At 32.3% G+C, this 25,100-nt stretch overlaps 1 protein-coding gene across 3 annotated transcripts in view; it reads right to left on the bottom strand.

Annotated features, from left to right (window-relative positions):
- Window positions 1-24,778, bottom strand: part of LOC132696022 (whirlin) — a 103,645-nt gene extending 78,867 nt beyond the window's left edge. For all 3 annotated transcript variants that reach the window (XM_060660542.1, XM_060660543.1, XM_060660544.1), the window contains exons 1-2: window positions 24,422-24,778; window positions 5,032-5,387 (exon numbers count right to left, since the gene is read on the bottom strand). In XM_060660542.1, the coding sequence (XP_060516525.1) occupies window positions 5,032-5,344 (313 nt within the window). In that variant the 5' untranslated portion in view covers window positions 5,345-5,387; window positions 24,422-24,778. The remainder of the gene's footprint in view (window positions 1-5,031; window positions 5,388-24,421) is intronic.
- Between the last annotated feature and the right edge of the window lie 322 nt (window positions 24,779-25,100).

The raw sequence follows: 25,100 nt of genomic DNA, 5'->3' as shown, positions 1-25,100 counted from the left end.
TTAACAAAAGAGAGTGAAAGAGAAAGCGACATATTTTAAAGATAATGGGTGTATAGGTAACAACAACCACTCATGCAAATAATGATAATAATGATAAAATTAATGATTCAAAAATTTCATTAACAAAATATAATTTTGATTTATTTTTTTGTTATCATTGTTCTCTTTTACACATCCATCTAAAATTTGAATGTTCTATTGCAACTTTTAAACTTTTAATTTATTATTATTATTATTATTATTATTGTGTATTTATTATCAATTTAATCATGGCAATTAAAAAATTAATAACAGGTGATAATAAGTATCACCCAAAATGCGCTTTTAACCTTAACCTTTTTTATGCAATGAAAAAAAAAAACAGTCCTCATACTAGCCATATCATCACAATAAAAAATCGTTCCCGTTATCAAAAATACATATTTTTCGCCCTTTTTTTCAATTAAGTAAGGATAAATCGTTTAAATAATCAACTGATAATCTGTTGATGCTGCGCTTTGTCGAAGAAAAACTAGCAACTGATGAACATGAAGATATTTCAAAGATTTAAGATTAGATGTTTCTGCCTGCCTATAAAGTGACTGACCCTGTAATATTTTCTAACTTAAAGAAAACAGGTGAAGCATTTTTATAAGCTAGGCAAAACCATTTGTGACTTTATCGTGGCGCTTTTTAATTAGACGCATAAATTGATAAAATTATTTCTTAAAAAAAAAATCAAATTCAACCACCATTCATAACTTTTCTTAATGCAAAATGTTAACATGTGCGCAAATTAATATAGTCTTTTGGTATTACAAAAATTATAATTTTTGTCTTCATTGTTATTGAAGCCGCAGCTAAACAAAACGTTTGTTTGAATACACTCACTGACGCGGCCGTCAGAATTGACAAACGTCAAATTCAAGGCCTGGGAAAAATCTCCGAAATCATCCGATTGCTCCCAAACCCGTGCGGTAAAATACCGAAAATGTCCGAACTGGCTCGTGGGAAACGAAACTGACGTGGTAAAGTGACGCTTCCCGCACTAAATCAATTAGGTCTTTTACAGACGGGAGTAGAAAGAAAAATTCCCATAGACTGCGTAGATGATTTTGGGCTGCGGACTGAAATCTCGGTAATCCAAAAGGCATCTTTGAGGATTATTGAGTATAAATAACCTATACGACTTTCATACTTCTTGTTCCCATTAAAAAATGACCAAATATAAAAAACAACAAATGTGGTGATCCGGCTCTTCTGGTGAATACTTTTCAGGTCATATATTCAAAAATTAACTGATGATTTAAAAAGCCTAACTCAAGTAACAAAAACTAGGTAAAAATATCGCTCTGCCTCGGACACTTTACGTCACGACAAAATCGATCGAAAACCAACGGAAATTTGATAGCTGAAATTTCCGAACCTGTCACTTCTGGACTTGCATTCCATCACCACATTCCATTAACCCACGTTATGAAGTCGAATTTTATGTGGCCTAGCATATCACGGAAATATTTCGTGTCAATGTTTCTACCAGCTTCGCGTGACGGGAATAATAGTTAACGTTGCTGTACAGGACTCGGCTGTAATACGATGCATACGGCCATATCAAAGGGGGATGACTCCGCAGATAACAATGTGCTATTTTCGGTTCACTTGTTTTGAAAGTTTAATTTATTAGAATTTGTTCGAGGATTCACGTTGGCAGTTTACGAAATCCTAATCTGTAGCTGTAGCTGTTAAACTTTACTTGATAATTGAGTTTGACCGACTAACATGTTCGTTTGAGGTCGTTTGTGTTTTTAATGTGATGGCACCACTGTAGAGTTTAATAAGACTGGCGAACCTTGATAAAGCTCTACAGCTCACATATACTGCTAAAATATAATATAATAAGCGTTTCTTAGATGAAAAGTTTCTTCAAAAGAAATGCCAAATCTCTCAATCTAGAAAAGATAAAATAATTAATCAAATGGTATTCCATTGCAAACACTGAATGATAGTGTTAATTTGTTCTAGCCTATTTCGGCAAAACTATGATATAAACATCCTAAAACGAAATTTTGTTTCTAGATACCTGTAAACTAATGAGTCAAAATTTCTTATATTAAAAAACTTCAAATAAACAAGTGCGTACTTACGATTGCCTTATCATTTTTAAAAAATGCAAACACTAAACAATACACTGAAACAAAATTATGAGCTTATAAACGCTGATCATATGGAAAATTGAAAAAATTAAACTGGCTTTTACTTGATTAAAATCCATTTATCAAAATAAATAAGAACTAAAAGTTCAGACTTTCACGAAAATATATATTTTTACACGACAATTGTTTCGACAACACCGTGTCTTTATCAAATTGTCGTGTAAAAATATATAATTTCTTGAAAATCTGAACTTGCAGTTATTATTTATTTTGGAAAATTTAAAAATGACGAACTCTATGCAATACGTAATTTTTGGCAACGGTTCTGGAAAATAGACCATTGCGTCTATTGGAACTGCTATACTCTTAACAGACCAGAAAACCTTTAAACAATGACCTGGACCCGGCCCTGTCTGCTACCGAAAATTCTGGACACTTGACTGGAGAGAGGTGTTTTTGTGTCAAATATGCCCACTGGTAGACCTGTTGCGTTTGGTGTCAAAACTGTAAGGAATAGGATGTGCCTCCTATACAAGTAAAAATTAATATTAGAGATTTAAAGTGATTTGTATAGGACTCCTACTCACAAAGATCCATAATTTCTGCTTGCTCAAGAAATTATAGTATTCTTTCAACAACGCTGACCACAGCTTCACTCCTTTTTGACTGAAGATTTAATAGGATCTGGCCGTGTTTTGAGAAAATAACGGCGTAAAAATACGACTTCCAAACTCATTGACAATCTGTCAGCGGCCATGTTGGATACCCAATGCCCCAAGGTCTTATTGGCCAAAAATCAGAATTCGCAATTGCAGGTGTCATTGGTTAAAAACGAAATTTTAAATCTCGCACATGGGAAAGTTTTTTTCTTAGGTGTTCCATAAGTTCTTACATTATGATCATTAGTAAGAGTCTTTATATCTCTAGTAGCTATATAGTCGACGGATATGAATAATAGTTTTATAAGTGATGAAGTGATTAAGAAGTGACTTATTTCTCATTAATTCAACCCTTGTGAAGAACTCTTTTACTGTATGCAAAAATTACTTGCTGAAAAAGAATTATTTGAAGAAATTTCCTTAATTAAGTAAAATTCGGAGCTCACGGAACTCTGGAAGATTCGCAAGCTAATATATTCTAGGAATGTTGGTGCTCGATAGCTTGAAGGTTTAATAACTGTAATTCAATGACTACTACTACTAGTACTAGTATTCTTGCGAAAGAAAATAAAATAGTTTGAATTATAAACAAGTGCTGGAGTAGGTAAAAGTCGGCTTTTTGGTAGTATCTTAAAATCACTCATAAAGAGGGGAAAACATATTTTTGGTGCTCTAAAAATGGTGGTAAATTTAATGATATTTGTAATAGTGATAGGTCTCTACATAAGAAATATTACAAATTACGCTTAGAACTAGAATGTTATGTCCATATAACACAGTTGCAAATCGAATAATTTTGTTCTACTTCACAATTAAAAAGCATTGATAGCATTTAACATTTAACTGTCGACAATCAATTAGATTATTTTGGAGAGTATTCACAGTTTACATATAGATGTTGACTTTATTGATACAAAAAATTGATTTTGGTGTAACAGTAAAATAGACAATTAAATTAGAAGTTCTTAATTAATTATTAATTAATTATTAATTGACTGTTATAAAAGAAACCATGTCTTTCAATGTGCTTTGAAGTTGTTAAATCAGAATTTAATCGCCAAAAATAATAAAATTAACAATGAATAAGGTTAATATAGATGTGAAAACTGAAGCAAAAAATGTGATGCTATGAAGAGATACTCACTTACGATTCACAAAGTATTTCAATGAGCTGTGCAATACTCCTGTAGATTGCTCAGGAAACTTTGCCCTAATCCGATCCTAACTTTAAATTATTTCTGTGCGAATAATTAATTTTTGCTTCAGATCAGTCACGCAAACAGAAATGCCTTAATCTTAAATTTTTGATATACTTTCACTTCCTCAATCTTACTCACTAAACATTAAAAAACAAGGAGCTGTCATATTTGTCTAAAAAACTTCTATATTTTTACCTCGCATAAAGCGGTATTATTACTGAGATCTTTTTCTTTTAAAGCTCCCAAATTGACCAACAAACTACCAGTAAATTTTTAATTAAATACCAAAACTTTAATAACACTTAATTGCAGTAGATAAACAAAGGGGGTTCTGCAACAACATAACCACAAAAACTTACATTCACCAACAAATGTTTCTTGATTGTTTAAGCTGAGGTCCATGAGTGTTTGTTTTTTTTTTCTCTTTGCATAGAAAAGGTGATACTTGACCTATTATCCTATATTTTTTGAAATTTACGATGATTAATTATGTACTTATTACAAAGCTTCTGGATTCGTCCTGCTGAAGAAGCCAACAAAATGATTGGTGAAACGTCAGCAAGTTCTACTCAGCAAAAGCCGACGCAGGAGGAATCCAGAAGTTTTGTAAAAAGTATTACAGGAACTCGAGGCAGTTTCTTTGAAAAAAGATTAAATTATTTCCTGTTGGATAATAAAAATATGAAATTCCTTTTAATGAATAATAATATTAAATTTTCAATGATACCTCTAACTTTACCATGACGCGCAAAAGTTCATATAAGGTTTGAGAATTTAAACACTTAAATTTATATAATATATAAATGTATACAATTTAATGTTTGACTTCTTATTTTTTATAAGGGGCGAGCTTTAGTATTTTTTAGGGATGCGGTTTCTGACTACTGATTCAGCTGATCAGTGGCAAAGATCGGTAAAATTCGTTCGACTGTCCTGAATAAAATCGTTCAATGACTTTTGTTTAAATAATCCTCTAACTACAAACTTAAATTCCTTTGCTTAAAATTCCCGCAAGATGGCAGACTTGCGGAATTCACTCACCCCTCGGATTTAAGGTACTGTAATGGTCTCTATCCCTCGTACTACCGTAATCCCGCTCGCGGTGGTGCATGACAGACGAAGGCCTTTCGACAATGGTGTAGGAAGTGCCCGGCGGCGAATAGTAGAGACCCGACCGTGGTCGTCCGGGATGGCTTCGTGGGCTTCCGTCCGCTCCGATGGCGTCTTCGGCTTCAGCGGGAGAAGCGCCGAGTGTCGTAGCCCGCCACCCGTGGCTGCCTCCGCCGTACCGTTTGGTTGCCCCGTAACCGCCCAGCTCGGCCAGTTCGGAATACTCGTCGCCGCCTGCATGCATGCTGACCCTGCTGGTGGCCCGGTTACCGTCACGAATATGTTAGCTGGAATTGAAAAATTCGCCGATAGTCTTACGACGGCAGCGACCAAGTCCAAACTTGGCGTCGGTTGTTGAAACCTTGGATCCAATATAAACTACGTTTTGGCCATGGAAGATAAGCGGTGACAATTTCGGTCAGTTCATGTACAGTGTGTCTCGTTTTTTATGGTTTAACAGAATATCTTTCTTATTAAAAAAACTTAGCCGTTGCAGTTTTCATGGCCCAAGGAGTTTTTTTAATGAAATAAAAGGTGCCAAAAACAGAAATGTTGCATTTATAGACACCCTTGCTAGTACGGTTATGCGTTATTGAGAAAGTGAAAACTAGAACGGTTTTTTAGGAAGGATCCAGTGGTGTAGTCGGATTTCTTCTAAACGCACAAATTTTTATACATATATATATATATATATATATATATATATATATATATATATATATATATATATATATATATATATATATATATATATATATATATATATATATATATATATATATATATATATATATATATATATAATATTATTATTATAATATTAATATAAATTATGAATAAAATTGGCTTAATGATCTATTTTTGATAAGATAATATAATGAGGATATTCTTCCCATTAATATTAAGAGGTCATAATTGGTAAATACTTTCTAGAGGTCACTAGCAACTAGTTTTTTGTGTCAGATCCAAAAAAAGTCTTTTTTTTTGAGCCACCCAGGGTGAATTATTAAATTATTAGATCCAAATTAATTTTTATTGAAGGTAAATAAATAATGTCATCGATCTTTATAACGTCGGCATTGTTGGAGATAAGAATTTTTGTTGAAAAATCGCGATTAGATCCGATTGAGTTCGTGCTGCGAGATGCAAAACATACCACATCCACGATCTTTTGACGCATAAAAAAACGAATAGATGCAAAAATTCCTCATGCTTCAATAGAAATTGCTCTGCCATATATTTCCGCCGGCATCTCCGCCAAAGTTATGCGCATAGCGTCTCATAAGCCCGACATAAATAGGAAAGGCGGGTGGGTTTTCAATATCAAACGGTTTTCAACTCCACAATTTTCTAGCTCAATGCTAGGGAATTTTTAGGGATGCAGCCGCAGCCGATTGCACTGCCATCATTAAGCCAATTTTATTCATAATTTATATTAATATTATAACAATATTATATATATATATATATATATATATATATATATATATATATATATATATATATATATATATATATATATATATATATATAGAAAGGTCTCAAAGTTGGTGAATGCAGCTAGCTAACTGGCTAGAAGAGCTAACAATTAACAATTTAAAATTGCGGTCTTTTAAATGTAATTTGTCTTTATAGAGGGAGTAAGATTAGAGAAAGCAATTTTATGGAGACCTCACAACGCTTGTGCTAATTTTAATATGTTCACTAAATCTGAATTATACTGTGCATCTTTGATATTGTAATTGTAATTGTAAGGTAGTTTAGCGAAACATGATGACATTCTTGTGAAGCAAAACAGTGTGCTTTGTTTCGTTGTCATTTCAGAATGCTGGACTATTTTTGGATTCCTATTTATTTTTAATATCTAATGTAATACCGTAATATCTAAAATATTATATGAAATAGTTTTACGCTGTATAGTTAATGAAATTAAATGTTACTACCACCTCAACATCAGTTTTCACAGGTGCTAGTAACATAATGAGAAATATGTAGTCACTGGATATCACCATTTGACTTTCTGCGCCTGCCAAACTGCCAGCTTTTAAACATTTAGACTTGTCGGGTATTGTTCGAACATAATATAACATCGAACATCTTTAATGGCATAAAAATAGAAACAACTTAGCTGGTCGGAATTCAACTCAATTCAATTGAGAAACAATTGCGCTAGATTAAATCACTTTGTGTTAAAATGTCATCTTCAGGGAATTGGGTCAGTCTAGGGCAACACAATACCGACGTCTGTTCGTATAGGATCAGTGATTTACTTTCAATTGGAACGCAAAATGAGAAATATCCAGTAACCGGAATGCGCTCGCAACAAGAGGCATGGTCTACCGATTGGTTGGGCCGATTGCCAAACTCGGACGTCGCTTAAAGCGATGCCATATGGAACTCACGTATAATTGTTGATAAGGATAGCTTTATTTCGCGCTCCTTGCCAAATAGTTTTACTTGTTGCTTATTAAAAAACTATGATCACTTACCGTTTCGTATTCAAATAAGGTTCTCCAAGTTGGGAACTTTAGAAATTTGGCACAGTTTGCTTCCCCTTCGTAAATAGCAAGCTTAGAATTTTGTATACGATTCTAATCTTTATTAAGATGTTGATTAAGATTAAGAATAAAACTAGAAAGTTCTCTTTAGAATTCGATTAAAGAGGTCAATCAAGCAGTAGCCATCACTTGCGACGTACACAATATCTTAGATCTATAAAACACTGGCTTTAATTAAACTCCATGTCCCAAATCAGCAAGTGAAATTCACAGATATGTATCGAAACTACATCACACATGGTTGAAGACAGAACATTAGGGACGAACTCTTAAAAGTTTTGGTAATAATATTAAATTTTTTGTTTATTTAGATGGGTATAAAGAAAAAACAATGACATTAAATATATACAATAAATTCATAGCTAGGAACATGTATACACGTTCATTCCAAATGTCTAAATCTAATTCTAATCTAATCTAAAACTATAATAGGATTTATGTGGTTTTGTATATAAATATAAGATTCCTCATTTTTTATAATGTGCAGCACTGAAGTTTAAAACAGTATGTCCAGCCTGATCAGTCAAATTATCGCATACATAGTGTTTTTTAATTGCATATGAATTTGGGACTTTCAAAAATTTCGCTTTTTTGTTACGGAATTTAAAATAAATATCATTTATTTTAAATTTTAAAAATAAATATCATTTATTTTAAATTTGATGTGACTGAGTAGCACACGGCTATGGTATATTATCCATGACAATAACATTGTTATTGGGAATATTGTTAAAAGATTGTCTTCAAACCAATTTTTAAGATATTCAAATTAGGCTTTTTAAATTTTTGTAAGCATATTATTCATCTATTTTGCTGTAACAATAAAAGTTTGAAAGGATTTTACTACTGCAAAATTCTAAGCGACAAGAACGGGATACAAATTCCAAATTTCCACGCCACTGACTCATTTATCCACGGTACTGACATATAATAAATTTGACTTCTGAAATCATATAAAGTCCTTGCACTATTTCATTAACTCTATGCTTGTAAACAGTATTCAGATGACGTATTTTCATCATGATTCCCTAAGCGTTTCATAAATCTTAAGGTAGATGGCGCTCGAGCCATATAAATTCAAATTGAACCGGAATGTTAACTTAAAACAATAACCAAAAAGAATCAATTTTCTTCAGTTTGGTCATAGAAGTAAGAATTGATCAGGTAATTAGTTGGACAAAAAAATTAAGATAGATATAGATATAAATAATTTTAGAAATGCGCATCACACGGTACTGAAGAATGACAAATAACATTATATAAAAAATATTATGACGTATGTTCATGATCATCTAATTAATGAAAAAATCATCATTAGATTATTAATTAAGCACAAATGAAAACAAACAAAACAAGACATAAAAAATCACATTTGAAACTGAATCACCCAAATGCGTCCCTGCGATTAATACACGGTGCCTCCAGCAAGCCATACATATTTAAATATGTGTAATAAAAAAAAACTTACAAAATTTATTTATTTACATAGTCAGACTTTTCTATCACAATTTTATATACTTACATATCATCTAGAAATTAAAAATGTTCAAAATAGTAAGAGAGTAAAAAAACACCTTTGACCAGCAGTGCTGTTCTTTATACTTAATTTAGTGGAATAGTTACCTACATTGTAAGTTATAGTAGACACGGGAAAGGTGAAACTCAAAATAAAGACAATCCACTCCAAAAATCTACAAAATTTTTAAAATGTAAGTAAATCTTCAATCGAAGATTGCCGAAATTCAAAACGATTCGCCTTTGTTTGGTTGACCTCGTCTTCTTTTCTTCTAGTTTGAATAATAACATACCGGATTTTATTTGCAACTGTTTTAAACAGCTCATTGCAGTTCGTTTCAAATCAGTTTGTCAAATTCCTCATTTACTTCTTCTTCTTAGCATAAGAATCATAAAATGACCAAGATATTAACTTTCAATGTATTTATTACTTTGTTCATTTCTCCTATTCTATTCAGAAGCTACAGGTTTAATACTCTGTCTCATACTGATATGTGCAACATTGTTGATCTTGTACCAGTTCTTACGTAATGTAAACACGAAATCTGGCTTCAAATATTAATTGATAAGATTCTACGCGGGGCGTCATCATGAAAGCGGGCCACAAAACTTGATATTTTCCTTGAAAGTTCTAAACAGAAACTGTGACGCATTGTTTGATAATTACTACTAACTAGATAGATCGGCCGATCTGTAACCACGCCCGTGGAAATACGCATTGCGTGTTCCGCTTCATAACCTAATAAATGTCTTTGTTGATTTACCTCTGACTTGTCGTGAGCTCCTTTGATTATTATACCAACGAGTTAAGAATTGCGGAAACTCTGGAATTTCTGGAAATAATTCTAAATAATCCTTAAAAGTATTAGCAAACTATTTAACTGTATTATGATCTCTCAGAAACAGAATAAGTAACCAAAAGTAACCAAATAAAAATTTTAGCATTTAATTTTCACTACAGGTAAAAAAAAAGTCCGGATTTATTTTGACCTCGTATGGTATTCGGAAAGAAAATAACTAGAGAAGCAGCGATTAAATCATATAGCTATAGATATATTACAGTAATGGTACATATCAAAAATGGAGATTCTATAGGTAAAAAGATTACGATTACTAAATTACTAAAATTCTTCCTGAAATAATCGAGCTTTTGGCACAAAATTTGGCAAATCGGGGTTTATTGGCATGAGGAATCTATTTTCGTGAATAATTTTGGGGCAAATTTGTAGAAGGCACTACGTATGGCATTTTCCGAGGGTTCAATTCTTTTTAACTTTTTTTGCGCCTTTGTGTATGCAGATTTTTAATAAAGATATCACTTTTGCAAAAAAAGAAGAACAAGAAGAAATTTCTCTACTAGTCGCCGTTTTCGAGAAATTCGCATTTGAAATTTTCGTTGCACCTTATTGAACACCTTCATGAAAATATTGAACTGAGGTGGCTTTTACTTGATGAAAATCCATTTATCAAAATAAATAAGAACCAAAAGTTCAGATTTTCACGAAATTATATATTATGACATGACAATTGTTTCGATAACACCGTGTCCTTATCAAATGACATTTGACAAATGAACATTTGATAAAGACACGGTGTTGTCGAAACAATTATCATGTCATAATATATAATTTCGTGAAAATCTGAACTTTTAGTTCTTATTTATTTTCATGAAAATATACAAAGTAGTTCAATGTAGGCTTTGCCTAACATAGTACCAATAAAAGACAGTAAAATAGGGCGAAGGAGGCTCTGACGGAAACAGACACGATAAAATACCAAGAACATATTTCAAAGTACGCTTTGACTAAAACAAATCCGATAAAGGCACTTAGATTGTGGTGAACTATTTTGTTGCTCGTCAGTATTTTGGGTGTTTTTAAAAAGTATTGGTTAGTTTTCGATAATACCAAGACATAACTTGTTTTCAACGCACAAGAGAATTGTAACGGGCATCAAGCTCATATACTAGCTGAAAATCTGGAAGCAGAGTGAGCAAATCTACAATTTATAGAAATTTTCACTAAGAAAAGCTATATCTATATCACTTTACCCCCGTGCAAAATCTTTTAAAGCGTGATTCTCTAGATAGGAAGAGAATTTACTCGTTATTGTTAGGTCCGGCAAAACGACAACTTAACACCATGTTCAACAGGAATTCAATTCGTTGATTGTCTGGGTGATCTATCCTCGCTGGTGCGCACTTTTCGAGGCATATTAGAGACTACCTTGATAATCAATTTCCTTGTCGTTGGATTGGTAGTGGGAGTCAAACACCTTGGCCGCCTAATAGTCCCTATTTCAATCCTTTTGATTTTTGTGGTTGGGCGCATATGAACTGGGTGAATAAGTGGTTCAGACTCGAAATGAATTATGCCACGGGAAAATGCCGGTAAATCATTTCGAAACCAATAATTAATATTCAACATATTCAATAAACGTGTTTCTAAAAGCATCACAGTGAATTTTGAATATTTATTGACGAACAAAAATATTTTTTTATCAATAGCTTTTTAATATTACTTTAGTTTAAAATAAAATTTATATATCCATAAAATTGTTTTCATTGACGTCGAAGTATTTTTGAGTCTTTTGTAAAAATCTCAAAGTATCATATTAGTTATCTAGGCTATTTCAAAATTGATTCAATCCAATCCAATACAACGACGTTCTTTTTTAATTAACAAACGAAAAAGACAGCAGTACATGAATAAAAATTGGCAACAGAAATAACCAAGAAGAATAGATAAAAATTCAGGCAGCAAGTTTCGACATACAATTCCGGACAAATTTCTCCGCACCCCGGAAGAAATGAGATGAAATATCAATGACAATATCAAAACGGCTTCAGGTTTCATCCAGTATAGAAATGTCGCATAAGTAAATTAAAATTTTTGCTGTAAAATATATCTGGAAAATAGTTTAGCGCTTCTTCTTTTCTTTTTTCCTTAAAGAATTGATATTTTTAGCTCCTATTAGTTTCGATTGGATCTCCAATTATTCTAAGAATAGTAGCGCCGCTAAACATAAACAAACGTGTCCGTTTCAATTGCAATCTCAATGCTTACATGAACCTTTGACCAGTTCATTCTACCTGCATAAGCCCCAATAAAGCATTACCAGTGACTCTGTTATCTTATTCTGCGGTTTATCATATTTAAAGTGTAATGTGAACGCTACAGTTTTGTAGAAGGCAAAGCATTATAAAAGCAAAACGAGTCAATTGGTAAAAGTACTGAGTAGTGTCTACTACAAGAAATTAAAGGAACAATTTGTTATTTAATATTTTTTGAGTGACATTCATCAAGATAGCAATTTGTTTTGTTAAAATAAATAAGAACTGAAAGTTCAGATTTTCACGAAATTATATATTTTTACATGACAATTGTTTCGACAAAACCGTGTCTTTATCAAATTGATATTATATTTATGTCACATTTGATAAAGACCCGATGTTGTCGAAACAATTGTCATGTAAAAACATATAATTTCGTGAAACTTTGAACTTTTAGTTCTTATTTATTCATGAAGTAAAAGCCATCTCAGTTCAATTTTTTAAAATATGTTTTGTACTTGGATTGTTAAATAGTAAGCGCTCCCTTTGTTAAACTTCCGATGAATCTATAAAGCCAACTGAATAGCGAACTACCCCAAACGAACTATTTTTTTAAACAAAATCAAAGTGTGAAAGTAACCAAAACTATTCCTACTTTTACTAGCAATATATAGTAGCATTTTTTCCGCCAGAGGTTTCATTGGATTGTAAAATCGGCAATAGTTTCACGCGTTTACCATATTTAGACCGACATCCCCTTCGTGTTCGTCTAGTCGAATAGGTTCGGGAAATTTGTTTGATTTAACAAAACTGGATACGGGCAAAGATTTCATCCAAGTAAACACAGCCAACCTTTTAGTTGTTTTGTTCGATAGAACTTAAAATTAAATCTGTCATTTAAGCCTCACATCTTCCGCTAATATTTTTATGGAACATTTTGAACATCTAGTCAATGACCTATGAGTTCTATCTAAAACCGAAACTGTGGAAGAGATATGGCAGGGAATCTATTCAAACCCCAAACTCCATACGCACAAACATCAATTTCACAATCGAATTAGAAAATAACATCACTTTTTTCTTTCTAGACTTTAATATTAATTGAAAACGAGACATGAACCTTAAGCTTCGGCCATTGTTGCACCATCCAGTAAAAAAAACCTCTGTGATCAATACCTCAGTTTTCAGAGCCATATCTTTGTATATATCCGAATCTCTTAACCAGGAATTAAAACATCTTCTCTCAAACAATTGCTGTTACGAAATATCAAAAACTGGATTTTCTGCTTGTCCCAAAATCTGTGATGGGTAATAGATAAAATTCCATTGGAAGCAGCAGGAACAGCAGGTGTTTATAGCATGCTGCAGATATGCAAAGGAATAGGCTGGGGAAAAATGCCGAAAAATATCAACCAGACAAAAAGCATGCTAGAGATTAGTGAAACAGTTAACTACATCAGCGGTTTCTCACTGTGTCCATTTAGACCTACAATATTCTTAAGAACTTTTATCGAAACTCAAGGAAGTACAGAATATTCAACACAATATGAGTCAACATCTACTACTAAATTATTGGTTATGGTTGTTTTGCTAAATGTACTGTTAGTCCAAACTATAGAGTTCCTTTTGGAGCATAACTTAATGTTCTTGGTAATCGACCCGTGGGGATTTAGCGGGTAATCATTCCACGAAAAGTTACAATTCGCCGGATGATATTATTTGACCTGCTTGCCACGCTTGTCTCTATTACTTCAACAGCCAAACCTTGACCGTTAGTGTGGCGATGTTAAACCCCATTGGAATTTATTGTAATCGCAAGATCGGACGTGAATGTTTAACGGATAATTACGAGTGCGAATATCTGAAAAAAACAGGAAATTTCCTTGTGTTTACGGTAAAATTTACCCCTACGTTCGTGTTTTTGCCTCAGCTAATAGATATCGATTTGTCTTTCAAAATCGTGGTACGTTAGGGTTGGGTCTCATAACAAATAAGCGACAGGAAACCGTCACACAAATATACTTTAATGTCATGTTGAAAATAAAAGTTCTTTGTTTTGGATAAATATTATTTTCAAGATAATGACATTTGGATTACGATAAAATAAGCTGTGTTTATTTTGTTACTAATTATCAGTTGGAACCAATTTATGTAATTGCTTTGTCGTTTAAGAGTTTTTTTCTATTTTTGTCAAAGTGTATACATATAAATCCTGCATATAATTTTTTATAAAACATTCAACTTTTTACTTTTAAAATGGTAAGTCTTGAGGATGTCTGAGTGAACAATTTGTTTACATGAAGGGTATTTAGATTTGACTATGCGTTTGCACAAAAATCCACTTAATTCGGACAACCGTGCACAGTTTGGCAACCCCTTGTTTTAGTCCAAATTTGAAAAAAACCATTTCATCGCACTTATTTCTTTAATCGACTAACACTACGAAGGATTCTTGGATAATCTTCAACACGGACGTCGCTAATCTCAAATTCAAACCCCAGAAAATAATTTGTTTCAGTATTAATCGTTGTTATTGTTTTGGTACTGACGCCTCCATGGATCTCCGATGAATTTTTAGCGAGAACATTGAACATTTAATACATCTAAACAACATAAAAACGGTTATTATTTTGTCTACTAAAACCGCAAAAACTCAACCTAACAATTTACTATTTTCAAAATTTTCAAATAAGTCGTTCATTATTTAGTACTCCACTTTAACTCCACTTGTCAGGCCAGCTAGCAAAATTTCGATTTCATAATTTTGAAATTCAATCAAAATTGTAGAACAGTGTTGTTAATAATCTCATATAAACTTTGATCTAACTAACTAAAACTAAATAGACCAGAAATCTCTTGTGTCAAGTGTCAATATGGGCTTGCGCAAAAGTTTACTGCCAATGCTCTCAGATGGCGCTATTTTGCGGGTGGTCCCTGTTTTCGTTTTCACTTTAATGATGATTCGCCCTTTAAAACATAGATAAATGCCAACTTAAGAGTAGTTTTAAACCTATTTACGAGTATTCATAGTCTCTCATTCTTACCTAAAATTTAATTAAATGTTTATGTTTCTAAATCCGTAAATAATATCATGTCCGATACTCTTGTTTGACAGTTTTCTTCTTACTGCCAGTGTTACATTGTTTATGGTGAGCGTGGGAAATTACCGACATCTTTCAGCCAATGAATGGGGTGAGGTGACAAATGTGCCAATATTAATAACCCAACAACTATCTGAGATTTTTGCTCTTTGCACACATATTTGCCACAAATGTTCCGATCCGGTTGTTTGATAGACAAAATGTCGATTCGGCACCAGAATGGAGTCCACAATCACTTATTATTATAAATGCTTATAGTTTATACATAAACATAAAATCTGAAGAATAATGTTGCTAAAGAGGGTAGAAATGATAAAAGAAATTTAAAAAATGCAGCAAAAATTGTGTGTTCTTTTTTAGCATTTATTTACTTATCTGCCATAAATGCTTTTAAAATAAGTCGATGTTTATTGGACTTAATTAATGCCGTCGATTTAGTAAAAGGCCTCGTATAACTCCAGAACACAATCCATCTTACAGTAGTAGTACCAGTTATCGTCGGTTAATTTACTTTTTGTAATTACATTTAATTGCAACTATAAAAGTAGTCATAATGTTACAGATAATTTTGTTTTTAAAATATGAAATTTTAATTTTTCAGATGAGTTATCATTTTCATTATGGTTTTAAGTAGGGTCAAGGTGGCAACAATGGTTAGGGAGTGCACAATGGATCACACGCTATTCCTGCGAAAGGGACAGAGATATCTGCTTTCTCTCTCACTCGTTACTTCTATTCGGCAACGGAACTCGTCCGAACTATTTGGTGTGCGTCGTTGAGCAGGCTGATTTGTGCTGATCATTGTTTTTGGTTCTTGGTTGCAAAAATACGAATTAGAAGGTAAGACTTGAACCTTTCTATCATGTATTTTGATATCTATAACTTAGTGCCTTAAAATGTACTTAATTAGGCTTATTTTCCTGCAGAAACTTTTGATTAGTATGTTTAATTTACGGCTGGGTACAATTTTTAAATATTAATGGCGTCCTAGTACACAATGGCTCAGTCTTCGTAAGTACACAATGGATCATGATCCATGACGATGATTATGATTCAGATTGGATTGGCGACAAAGAAAATGAGGTCTCAATATTAACACATGACGATCTGCAACAACCTTTACCAGGACCGCCACAAGAGGGTGAATATGTGCTTGTAGAATTTGCGACTAAAAAGAAAGTATTGTACTATGTAGGCAAAATACTGCAAACCCCAAACAAGGATCTAGAATACCAAATAAGTTTTTTAAGATAAAATCCACAAAATAAATTTCGAGTTCCCAATGTGCCTGACATATCTTTCGTGAAAGAAGATGACGTCAAATTGATATTACCAAAGCCAATTTGTAGTGGCAGTACCTCAAGGCAGCAGTCTTTCTATAGTTTCCCATTAGATTTATCTGCCCTCAACGTTAATTGAGTCATTTTTTAATTCTGTTTGTTTGTTTATTACTATGATCTCTAATATCAGAAGTTATGTTTATGTCGATTGTTATTGCGCCTAGATGTAAGAAATCAACAATATTTTCAATTTTAATTTAAGTTTCGTTGTGTTCTTTTTTTCTAGTCCTTAGGTCAGATAGTTTAGTTACTGGTTATGACCTAGAGAATCAAGAAGCTGTCATTTATGTTTTGTTCAAGTTTAGTCGTTACCAAAGTGATATGTGTTTAGTTATTACTAAAAGAGTGAGTTATCATTTACCTATTCGTACTTGACTTATTAGTACCTAGTCTCAAAATATAGTTGCTAATTATAATCTAGCGAACAAGGGATTTGTCAACCAATTACTTATATACCTAAATTTGTTTTATAAATAAATAAAAAATTATATCCATTTTAGTATGTCCATTCTTTAATACTTATAAAAATAATTATCCATTGTGTACTCCAGTGATCCATTGTTTACTTAGGGGTGAGCCATTGTACCTAACCTTAGTACACAATGGATCATTTGCAAACTTAAAAAAAATGGTCGTCATGATGCAACCAACCTATTATGTCAAAAAGTAATCGTGGGTAATTAAAGTAGTGGAGCCATAGTTTGTTGAAAATAAAATGAAAAGTTATAACTTTCATAACTTTTTTGCTACAGCGTGTCAAACAAAAGTTGATCCATTGTTGCCACCTTGACCCTACGTCAATTATTTTGCCGTAAAATTGAAGACATCTTTGTCGGTATTTTATCAGCGATAGATAGAACTATATAAGCAATTTGCTAAGTAAAAATTAGTTTTTTTTTTAAATTATGCAGTTATTAAATACTATAGCTAGATAATCGCTTAAATTATGTTTAAACTGTATGTATAGGACATTAAAATAAATCTGTTATAATAGTCGTGCTGGAAATTTGTCCAATTTGTTATTGGCAGTTTAGGCATGTTAAGTGAGAGTATATTACGTATTCTAGGTTTATGTGGGGACATTTACATACAATTACCGAATTGAAATTCGTGTTTTAATACAAGCAGTGCAATAAATTAAAGAACGTGTTTAAATGCCAGTCCGAGCGGAAGTGATCTATCGAAACATATTCTATCGATAGTTTTAGAAAATAATATTGTTTTAAGTTGGTTTCACAATATATATTTTAATTAGAAATCACAATTTATAATTTAAAATGAATTATAATAATTATTAATAAAAGTAAACGAGTAAAGGAGAATACATAATTATTAAAGGCATCAACAATTATCTGCAACTTTATTTGATTTCATTTAAATATGTAAAAATCAAGAAATTGGGTTCAAAGTCACATTTTCTTATATTCCTATTATAATATTAACTTTAATAATTTAATTTGTTAATTTTATCAATTGAAAACTTTATTTTATTCTTGTAACCTGAATTTCACGTTGCAGCGTTTCCCAGACGTTCTCAATGGGATTAAAGCCCGGTGAACAAGACGAGATGAATGTTTCGTATGATTGTCCAGCTGAAATACAATACAATAGCAACCCCACAAAAATACCTTTTCTATGCCTGGTTCAAATTCAAGCTGATCTCAAGTAACAGTCTTCGTACTGACCTGCCTCTTTGGGAAATTATTTTGATTCTTCTATTAATCCAAATTTTCCTGTTTTTGGTATTTTTTCTAGATACTGTCATTTTAACGTGAAATAATTATTGAAACACTATTTATTGTCAAGGCAAACTGCCTGGAAATAACAATCTTAGACTCTAGTTCTAAAACGGCGTTTGCACCAATTTGCTGCATATTTACCTTAATATTAATTCTCCCTTACTTGTGTAAATTAAAAGGGTTGCCATAAAAAATGGAAATTGCTGTTCTAAAACAGTTCTCGTAGCAAGTTGGAACATGGCTATTTAATGAAGAAAAAAACTTATACGTTAAGATGAAGGATCTAACAGACTAGAACAGCTTTTCTAAAAATTCAAAAGTTTCTTATTTAACTTTACTTAAGCCCAGCATCTGCCTTTCGAATCCACATATAAAATGAATCTGAAAGTAAAAAGTGTTTTAGCTTAATCATGCGAGACCTGAGCAGGGCCTCTCATTACTAAAAATAAAATTCAATTAGAAAAAACAGGAATAGGCAGAGTAAATTATGGTGACAGAGAATTATTCGTTGACGTTATAAACGTCTGATATGAAAGCGGTAAAAGCACACGCAGTAACCTACACCTAGCTTCTAGTTATGCTAGTTAGGCTGTTAAAAGTCCTGATAATGTGCCATGATATATAATAAAAGGAATGATTGATTTTTTAATTCAAGCCCTAACATTATTATACAATCTTGACTTGAGCACACGAATTATGCCCAATTTTTAAAAATTTCGATGAAGCACACATAAAAAACTAGAGAACCGTCGCTTTATTTCCCCCGTTGTTGAAGATTTTTGAATGTATAATTTATAAAAAAGTATACAACTCGGTGTCACGTGGTCTTATCAAAAATAGCTCACCTATTTCTATCTTGAATAACAGGATTCCTCCTGTTATTCAAATGTGGCCGCTATTCAAATCTAGGGCCGCTACTATTTATACTCTATATTAATGATTTCCCAGAATTAATGAATGATATCAATGTCTTATTATTTGCGGATAACTTGAAATTCTACCGTGCGGTCAGGAACAAGAATGACTGTATATTGCTTCAAAAAAATTTGAATAGAATTCTGGAATGGTGTAACAGAAATAAATTCAAATTTAATGGTTCTAAGTGCTGTTGTTTAAGCTTTGGTAGGCAAAAGAATTTGACAATCTTTAAGTATAAAATGTAAAATTCTATCTTAACATCGGTAGGTAAAATGAGACACGTCGGAGTAAGTTTTGACTCTGTTAGTTATGGTTTAAAACACATGAAGATTGTATAAGGAAAACATCATGTCGAGTTCCTGGAAAAACAGCTATATAGCATATGTCAGGAGCATTTTACAGTATGCCATCGTCAAATGAATTTCTGAGATTATAAAGTAATTTTAGTGTACGATGTCATCATAACTAAACCATAATTAATGCGAAGATATAAACGGCCAAGTTTGACAAAATGGTTCATAGTAAAATTGATGATATAAATTTACTATCACTTGTAAATTTTAATGTATGTAATGTATGTAATATTTAATGTAACGTGTTTAATGTAACGTGTAGACTAGTGATAATTATAATCAGAATGCACGTGATATCTTTAATGTAACTTATATCACAACGGCGCGAAATTTTGCAGGACACACTGTAATTGATATTTTTTATTTCTATGTTGTATATACTGACATGTGTGCGCGTAAGAGGTATGCTGACGCTATGATTAGGTTCTGTTATACCTGTTTGTGAGCAAATAAATAAAATAAACAACTACAATAAAAACATACGTTGAACGTAGATTGCTGATTGCTGATTTCAGTTCACTTAAAAAGCCATTCGTCTAGTTAACCTAACTAATTTTAAATTGTGAATTAAATTTTGGTCGTAAATTCAATGTCTTGTAAAGGACAAAAGGGCACCGTACATTTTGTTGGGATGAGGAGGGGTAAACATCGCGGAGGTCTCCTGTAATAATCTGGTGTTAATTAGAAATCAGAAGCGTAACGAACAGACCTTAAAGAGTACACAGTAACTCCATCTATCTAGTTCTGATAATTAACCACCACTCGCCCTTTGCCTTGCTGATGAAATTAGCAATATGCATATAAATTTGTTTCGCGGTTTATCGATTCTTTCACGCTTTCGAGGTGGAAGCGCCAATAATTGACAAATAAAACGTAAAAGAATTTTTTTTCAAAGAAACTTGCACAGGCTATGGAAACGCTACGTCGATGATACTTTCGTTATTTGGCCTCATGGTCAAGAAACCCTAGTAGATTTTCTTAGACTTTTAAACTCTATACACCCTAACGTACGTTTTACTATTGAATTGGAAACTAATAATAACATTGCATCCTTAGATAATCTTATCAATAGAAAATCACACCTAACATTGGGTCGTTGTGTTTACAAAAAACCTACGCACACAGACCGATACCTTAATGTATTGTCACACAAAATTTTATTCGATAAAACTAAAATTCTTGCATGTAATCAATTTTTCTACCAACGAAAAATCCTGGAATCTATCGAAATATATTAAGAACCCAACAATCTTAATGGCGACTCAGGTCTTTATCTGTCACCAATATGGGTAAAGTCTGTTCATAGATATAAGAAAGTGACTAGCTGATACGAATTAAGGAAAGACCCGGGCAAGCTGTAAGAATGAAATATGGCCGAACAGGTCCGTACTTTGCTTAGAATTTAATTATTTGGAGTTTTGTTAGGAAAAATACTAAACAATATTTATTTATTTATGTATGTATTTAGGTTTAAATCTTAAATAAAATTACAAATTATTTTTATTACCTAAGCCGTATTATATCTTGATGATTTTCATCTACACTGGAGAAAATGTCAGCATCGCTTCTTTTTTTCCTCGCTGAAATGGGATTACTCACAATTTTCCATACAGTTGATGTTGGAATTTTCGTCTATGTGGCCATTTCTTCTAAAGATACTTGTTTGCTGACACCACGTTCGATGAGAGCCAAATAAACATTGTTTTTAACTTCCTTAGTCTCAATAGAATAGTGTTTTCTACATTTAGGCGAGAGCACCCCCTGAGATACAGTAGACTCGCACACACGCTGTATTACACACGAAATAAGGATGATTACTAATAAACTTAAACTAAGTGGTATACCAAACCAAAGAATATTAAACACAGGTAGGTATGAAATTATTTTCTATTACGGAGCACAACTTTACCTGAATTTAAATTCCGAAACTTTAGGTAATAAACTTGTTGCATTGTATGTTAATGACCCCCTTGGATAATACCATTCAAAAGCAATTGGTCACTTTCTTATATCTATGAACAGACCATACAGAGTAAAATGCGGGCCAGTTTCAGTCAAGCTTTGAAAAAGCCAACAGGATGATTGGCAAAACGTCAGCAAGTTCGACGCAGGAGGAATCCAGAAGTTTTGTAAAAAGTAAAAGAATATTACTATTAAACTGATTTAAATACTACATAATTCGATTCCAAAAAATTTTGCAAATGCGATAAGTTCCGAGAAAAAAGTGATTTTTCTTCTGATTTTGTGTATTGATAACTTTACCATATACGAAGCAACAAGGTATAACAATGATACGTGTAGAAATATTTTTTTATAGAAAATATACTAAAATTGTTGTAGTTGTATCTAAATAATTTTTTTTTTCTAAAAATATGAGATTGATTGTTCCTCAGGCTCACTTTTTTTATAAATAAATACTACCCAATATGGGTCGACACTGTGCCAAATCTGATCCGAAGAAGTGTTTTTGATTAAGTAAGTATTCTACTTATTTCTTACCCTATTACAACCTCTATTGTATTGTAGCTTCGTCGTGCCTCAAATGATGATTTTGTTTCATGGGCATAATAGACCATTAGTAAATATTACTTCTGTTTGTGTTTAATTTCTTAAATCTGATCTTGATCTTGGATTACTAGTAATCAAAAGTTGTCCTCTTAAACCGCCAAAATAAATAAAAACCCCTAAAAAACCCCATAAGTATATGTTATTATAGAAGATTATTTTAGCGAGACGATTATGAATTATTGTCTAGACAATCCTGTTTCCTTAGAAGCACTTAAAGTGTTTTGTTTTTAAACGAATTACACTCAATGGACTTACTAATGTCTCATTAATCTGAAAATACATACTTAAAATTCACTGTGTGGAATCAGATAACAAAAAAAACTGACTTGGTAGAATAAATGAATAAGATGTTAAAATAGTTAATTAAAAAGAAAATTTGAAAAGAAACTCAAATTGCTCGATTCATATCGTAAAACTTGGGTTATTGGGATGATTTCATTAACTAACGAAGGGCATAACTTCGAAAAGCAAGTACTATTTGGGACTTTGAAAGATTTTAGACGGTCAAATGATATAAGACTCCAACTTTCCAAATATTCTGTAAAAACAATAATGGATAAAACCCAGTGGGTGAACTTAATTTTTTAAATTTCATATAATTAATAATTACAAATATCATAAATAAAGAGACTTTTACAGTGCTGAATGTCCACAGGCTGAATTGCTTACACTTCTCCACCACTTGCCAACAAGTTGATTGGTGTTTTTTTTAGAATAGCTAGAAAAAGGACCAATCATCTAAATATGAATTTTAACAATTTCTATTCGTCGCGGAGAGCAAACAAGAATAATCCTTCAGTTTTGGTAAGAACGTGCTTACTTGAAATACTATGCAATACTATTATGCAATAGCTTTATGACATGCATTAATGATAATAATAATATTAATAATAATATTTACTTCAATCAATAAAAATATACAATTTAACAACTTATTGTAATGTAAACACTAAATAAATATTAATACAAAAAAAACACTTATACTCAAGGTGTACAAGTTAAAAATGTGACAGCCATCCTTGAACATAACGCAGATTAATTTAATTTTGTTTCTCATCTATTGTATAATATGAAAAAAAAAACATAATATTCTACCAAAAAAAAAAAAAACGATTTTATATATTAACAATACATTAATGAATTTGCGAATAAGTTACAATTTAGCATCAGCCCTTAGTTATTTTTTTTGATGATTTGAATTTTATTTTATTTTTCAGTTCTAGAGGTAATGCGTTATAATTTTTTTGACCAGTATAGAAGTAAGTTATCCTTTTGTCCAACAGATAAATGCATTTTTTTTATTCAATTTTCTGCAAGTTTAAAGCGTGTTTTACACTCGTGAGTTTTTGAATTAACTAATAAGTTATTTTTTATTAAGAACAAAAGGGATTATTTATAACATAAATTTTTTATGTGAAGTATTTGAAATTGAGTAAGAGTCAGATTGATATCGCAGATTTAACTTAAATATAATTATCAAAATTCTTTTTTGTATTACGTAAAAAGGCTGAAGAGTTGTGTGATAGGCAGCACCCCAACCAATTATTCCACAAGATGTAAGTGATTGTAACAGTGAAAAATAAGTAGAAAGTAGTAGTTGCTTATAAGATATTTTAATAAGTTGCCGGAATAAACACATTCAGGATCGTAACTTTTTCACTAACTGTTCGATATGGAAGTTCCACTTTAGATTTCAGTCAATATCAATTCCTAGATAGGTAACATGCTCAGCTCTACGTAAAGACCAGCAACTGTTTCTAAACCATAGTTTTATAGCAAGTTTATTGTTTGTCGGTAGTCGATCATTATAGTTTGAAAAGGCAAGTATTGTGTTTTATCTAAGTTAATTGTTATTAAATTATTGGCAAGCCACTGTGACATAAGTTGCAAGTTCGAACTAATGCGGTTTTCGACTTCGTCCCGCTGTATCACCAGCAGAAGAGATGATTTTACTGGAAACATCAATAGTTAGAAGTTGATTCATGTATACAAGGAAAAATATGGGTCCTAGGACTGTACCCTGTGGAATTCCATGAATGATATGGTTTGATAAGGAGCGAAACAGTCTTCAACAGAATTAAATGAAGTTACATAAAAAAGTTTTCCCTCAAACTAATTAATGAAACTGGTCAGGAAAACTACAATTGCCTCAAAATTTTGCCGGAATGTTTACTTACTATTAAAATGCAGATATTCATGTTATCTCAGTCTCCACTTCCTGGTAAGAAATTTTGTCATTGTCTGTTTCACTTTCCACAATTCAGACGCAGACGACCGAAATTCGCATGACATGGGAATACGCTCAAAAAAAATAATAGTATTTCAAACTCGATCCCACTAACTTGCCCCGTTTTCGGTTCCGGTATGTTTCAGAAAGCATAAAAAAATCGCAACGTTACGCCGTACATAAATTTTTGATTAATTTTGCGGCGACAATTATTCAGCGAACTTTGCACAATAATTCCATGTAAAGTTCACGCTCCGGTCGGCTCGATATTTTACGCGCCCCGATTTGTTTCAGGGTTGCACAAAGTACTGAAAACTGAAACCCCCAACGTTGGTTAAGTTTCAGCGCCATGTTGAGCCTGCGTCTTTCCTTCTTTACGTCACAATCGATATGGAGCTTGGCTTACGGGCGACAGAGGATGATATCTAACTATAGAACAATTTGGAAAAAATCTATTTCGGCTTATCTTTTATTTATAGGGAATAGTTCTAGATTCGTTAGATCGGCGCCTTGTCTGACCGACCCGAAAACAAAATATTATAATTTTTTTCTCGTTTGCCACACAGTAATAAAATGTAAATTTGAAGAAAATGAGTTCAAAACTTGTAACTAGTCCGATGGTGATAAAT

Source organism: Cylas formicarius, unplaced genomic scaffold, assembly GCF_029955315.1.
Source record: "Cylas formicarius isolate icCylForm1 unplaced genomic scaffold, icCylForm1.1 PGA_scaffold_1__22_contigs__length_36826433, whole genome shotgun sequence".
Lineage (NCBI taxonomy): Eukaryota > Metazoa > Arthropoda > Insecta > Coleoptera > Brentidae > Cylas > Cylas formicarius.
This window is presented reverse-complemented; position numbering and strand designations above follow the sequence as displayed.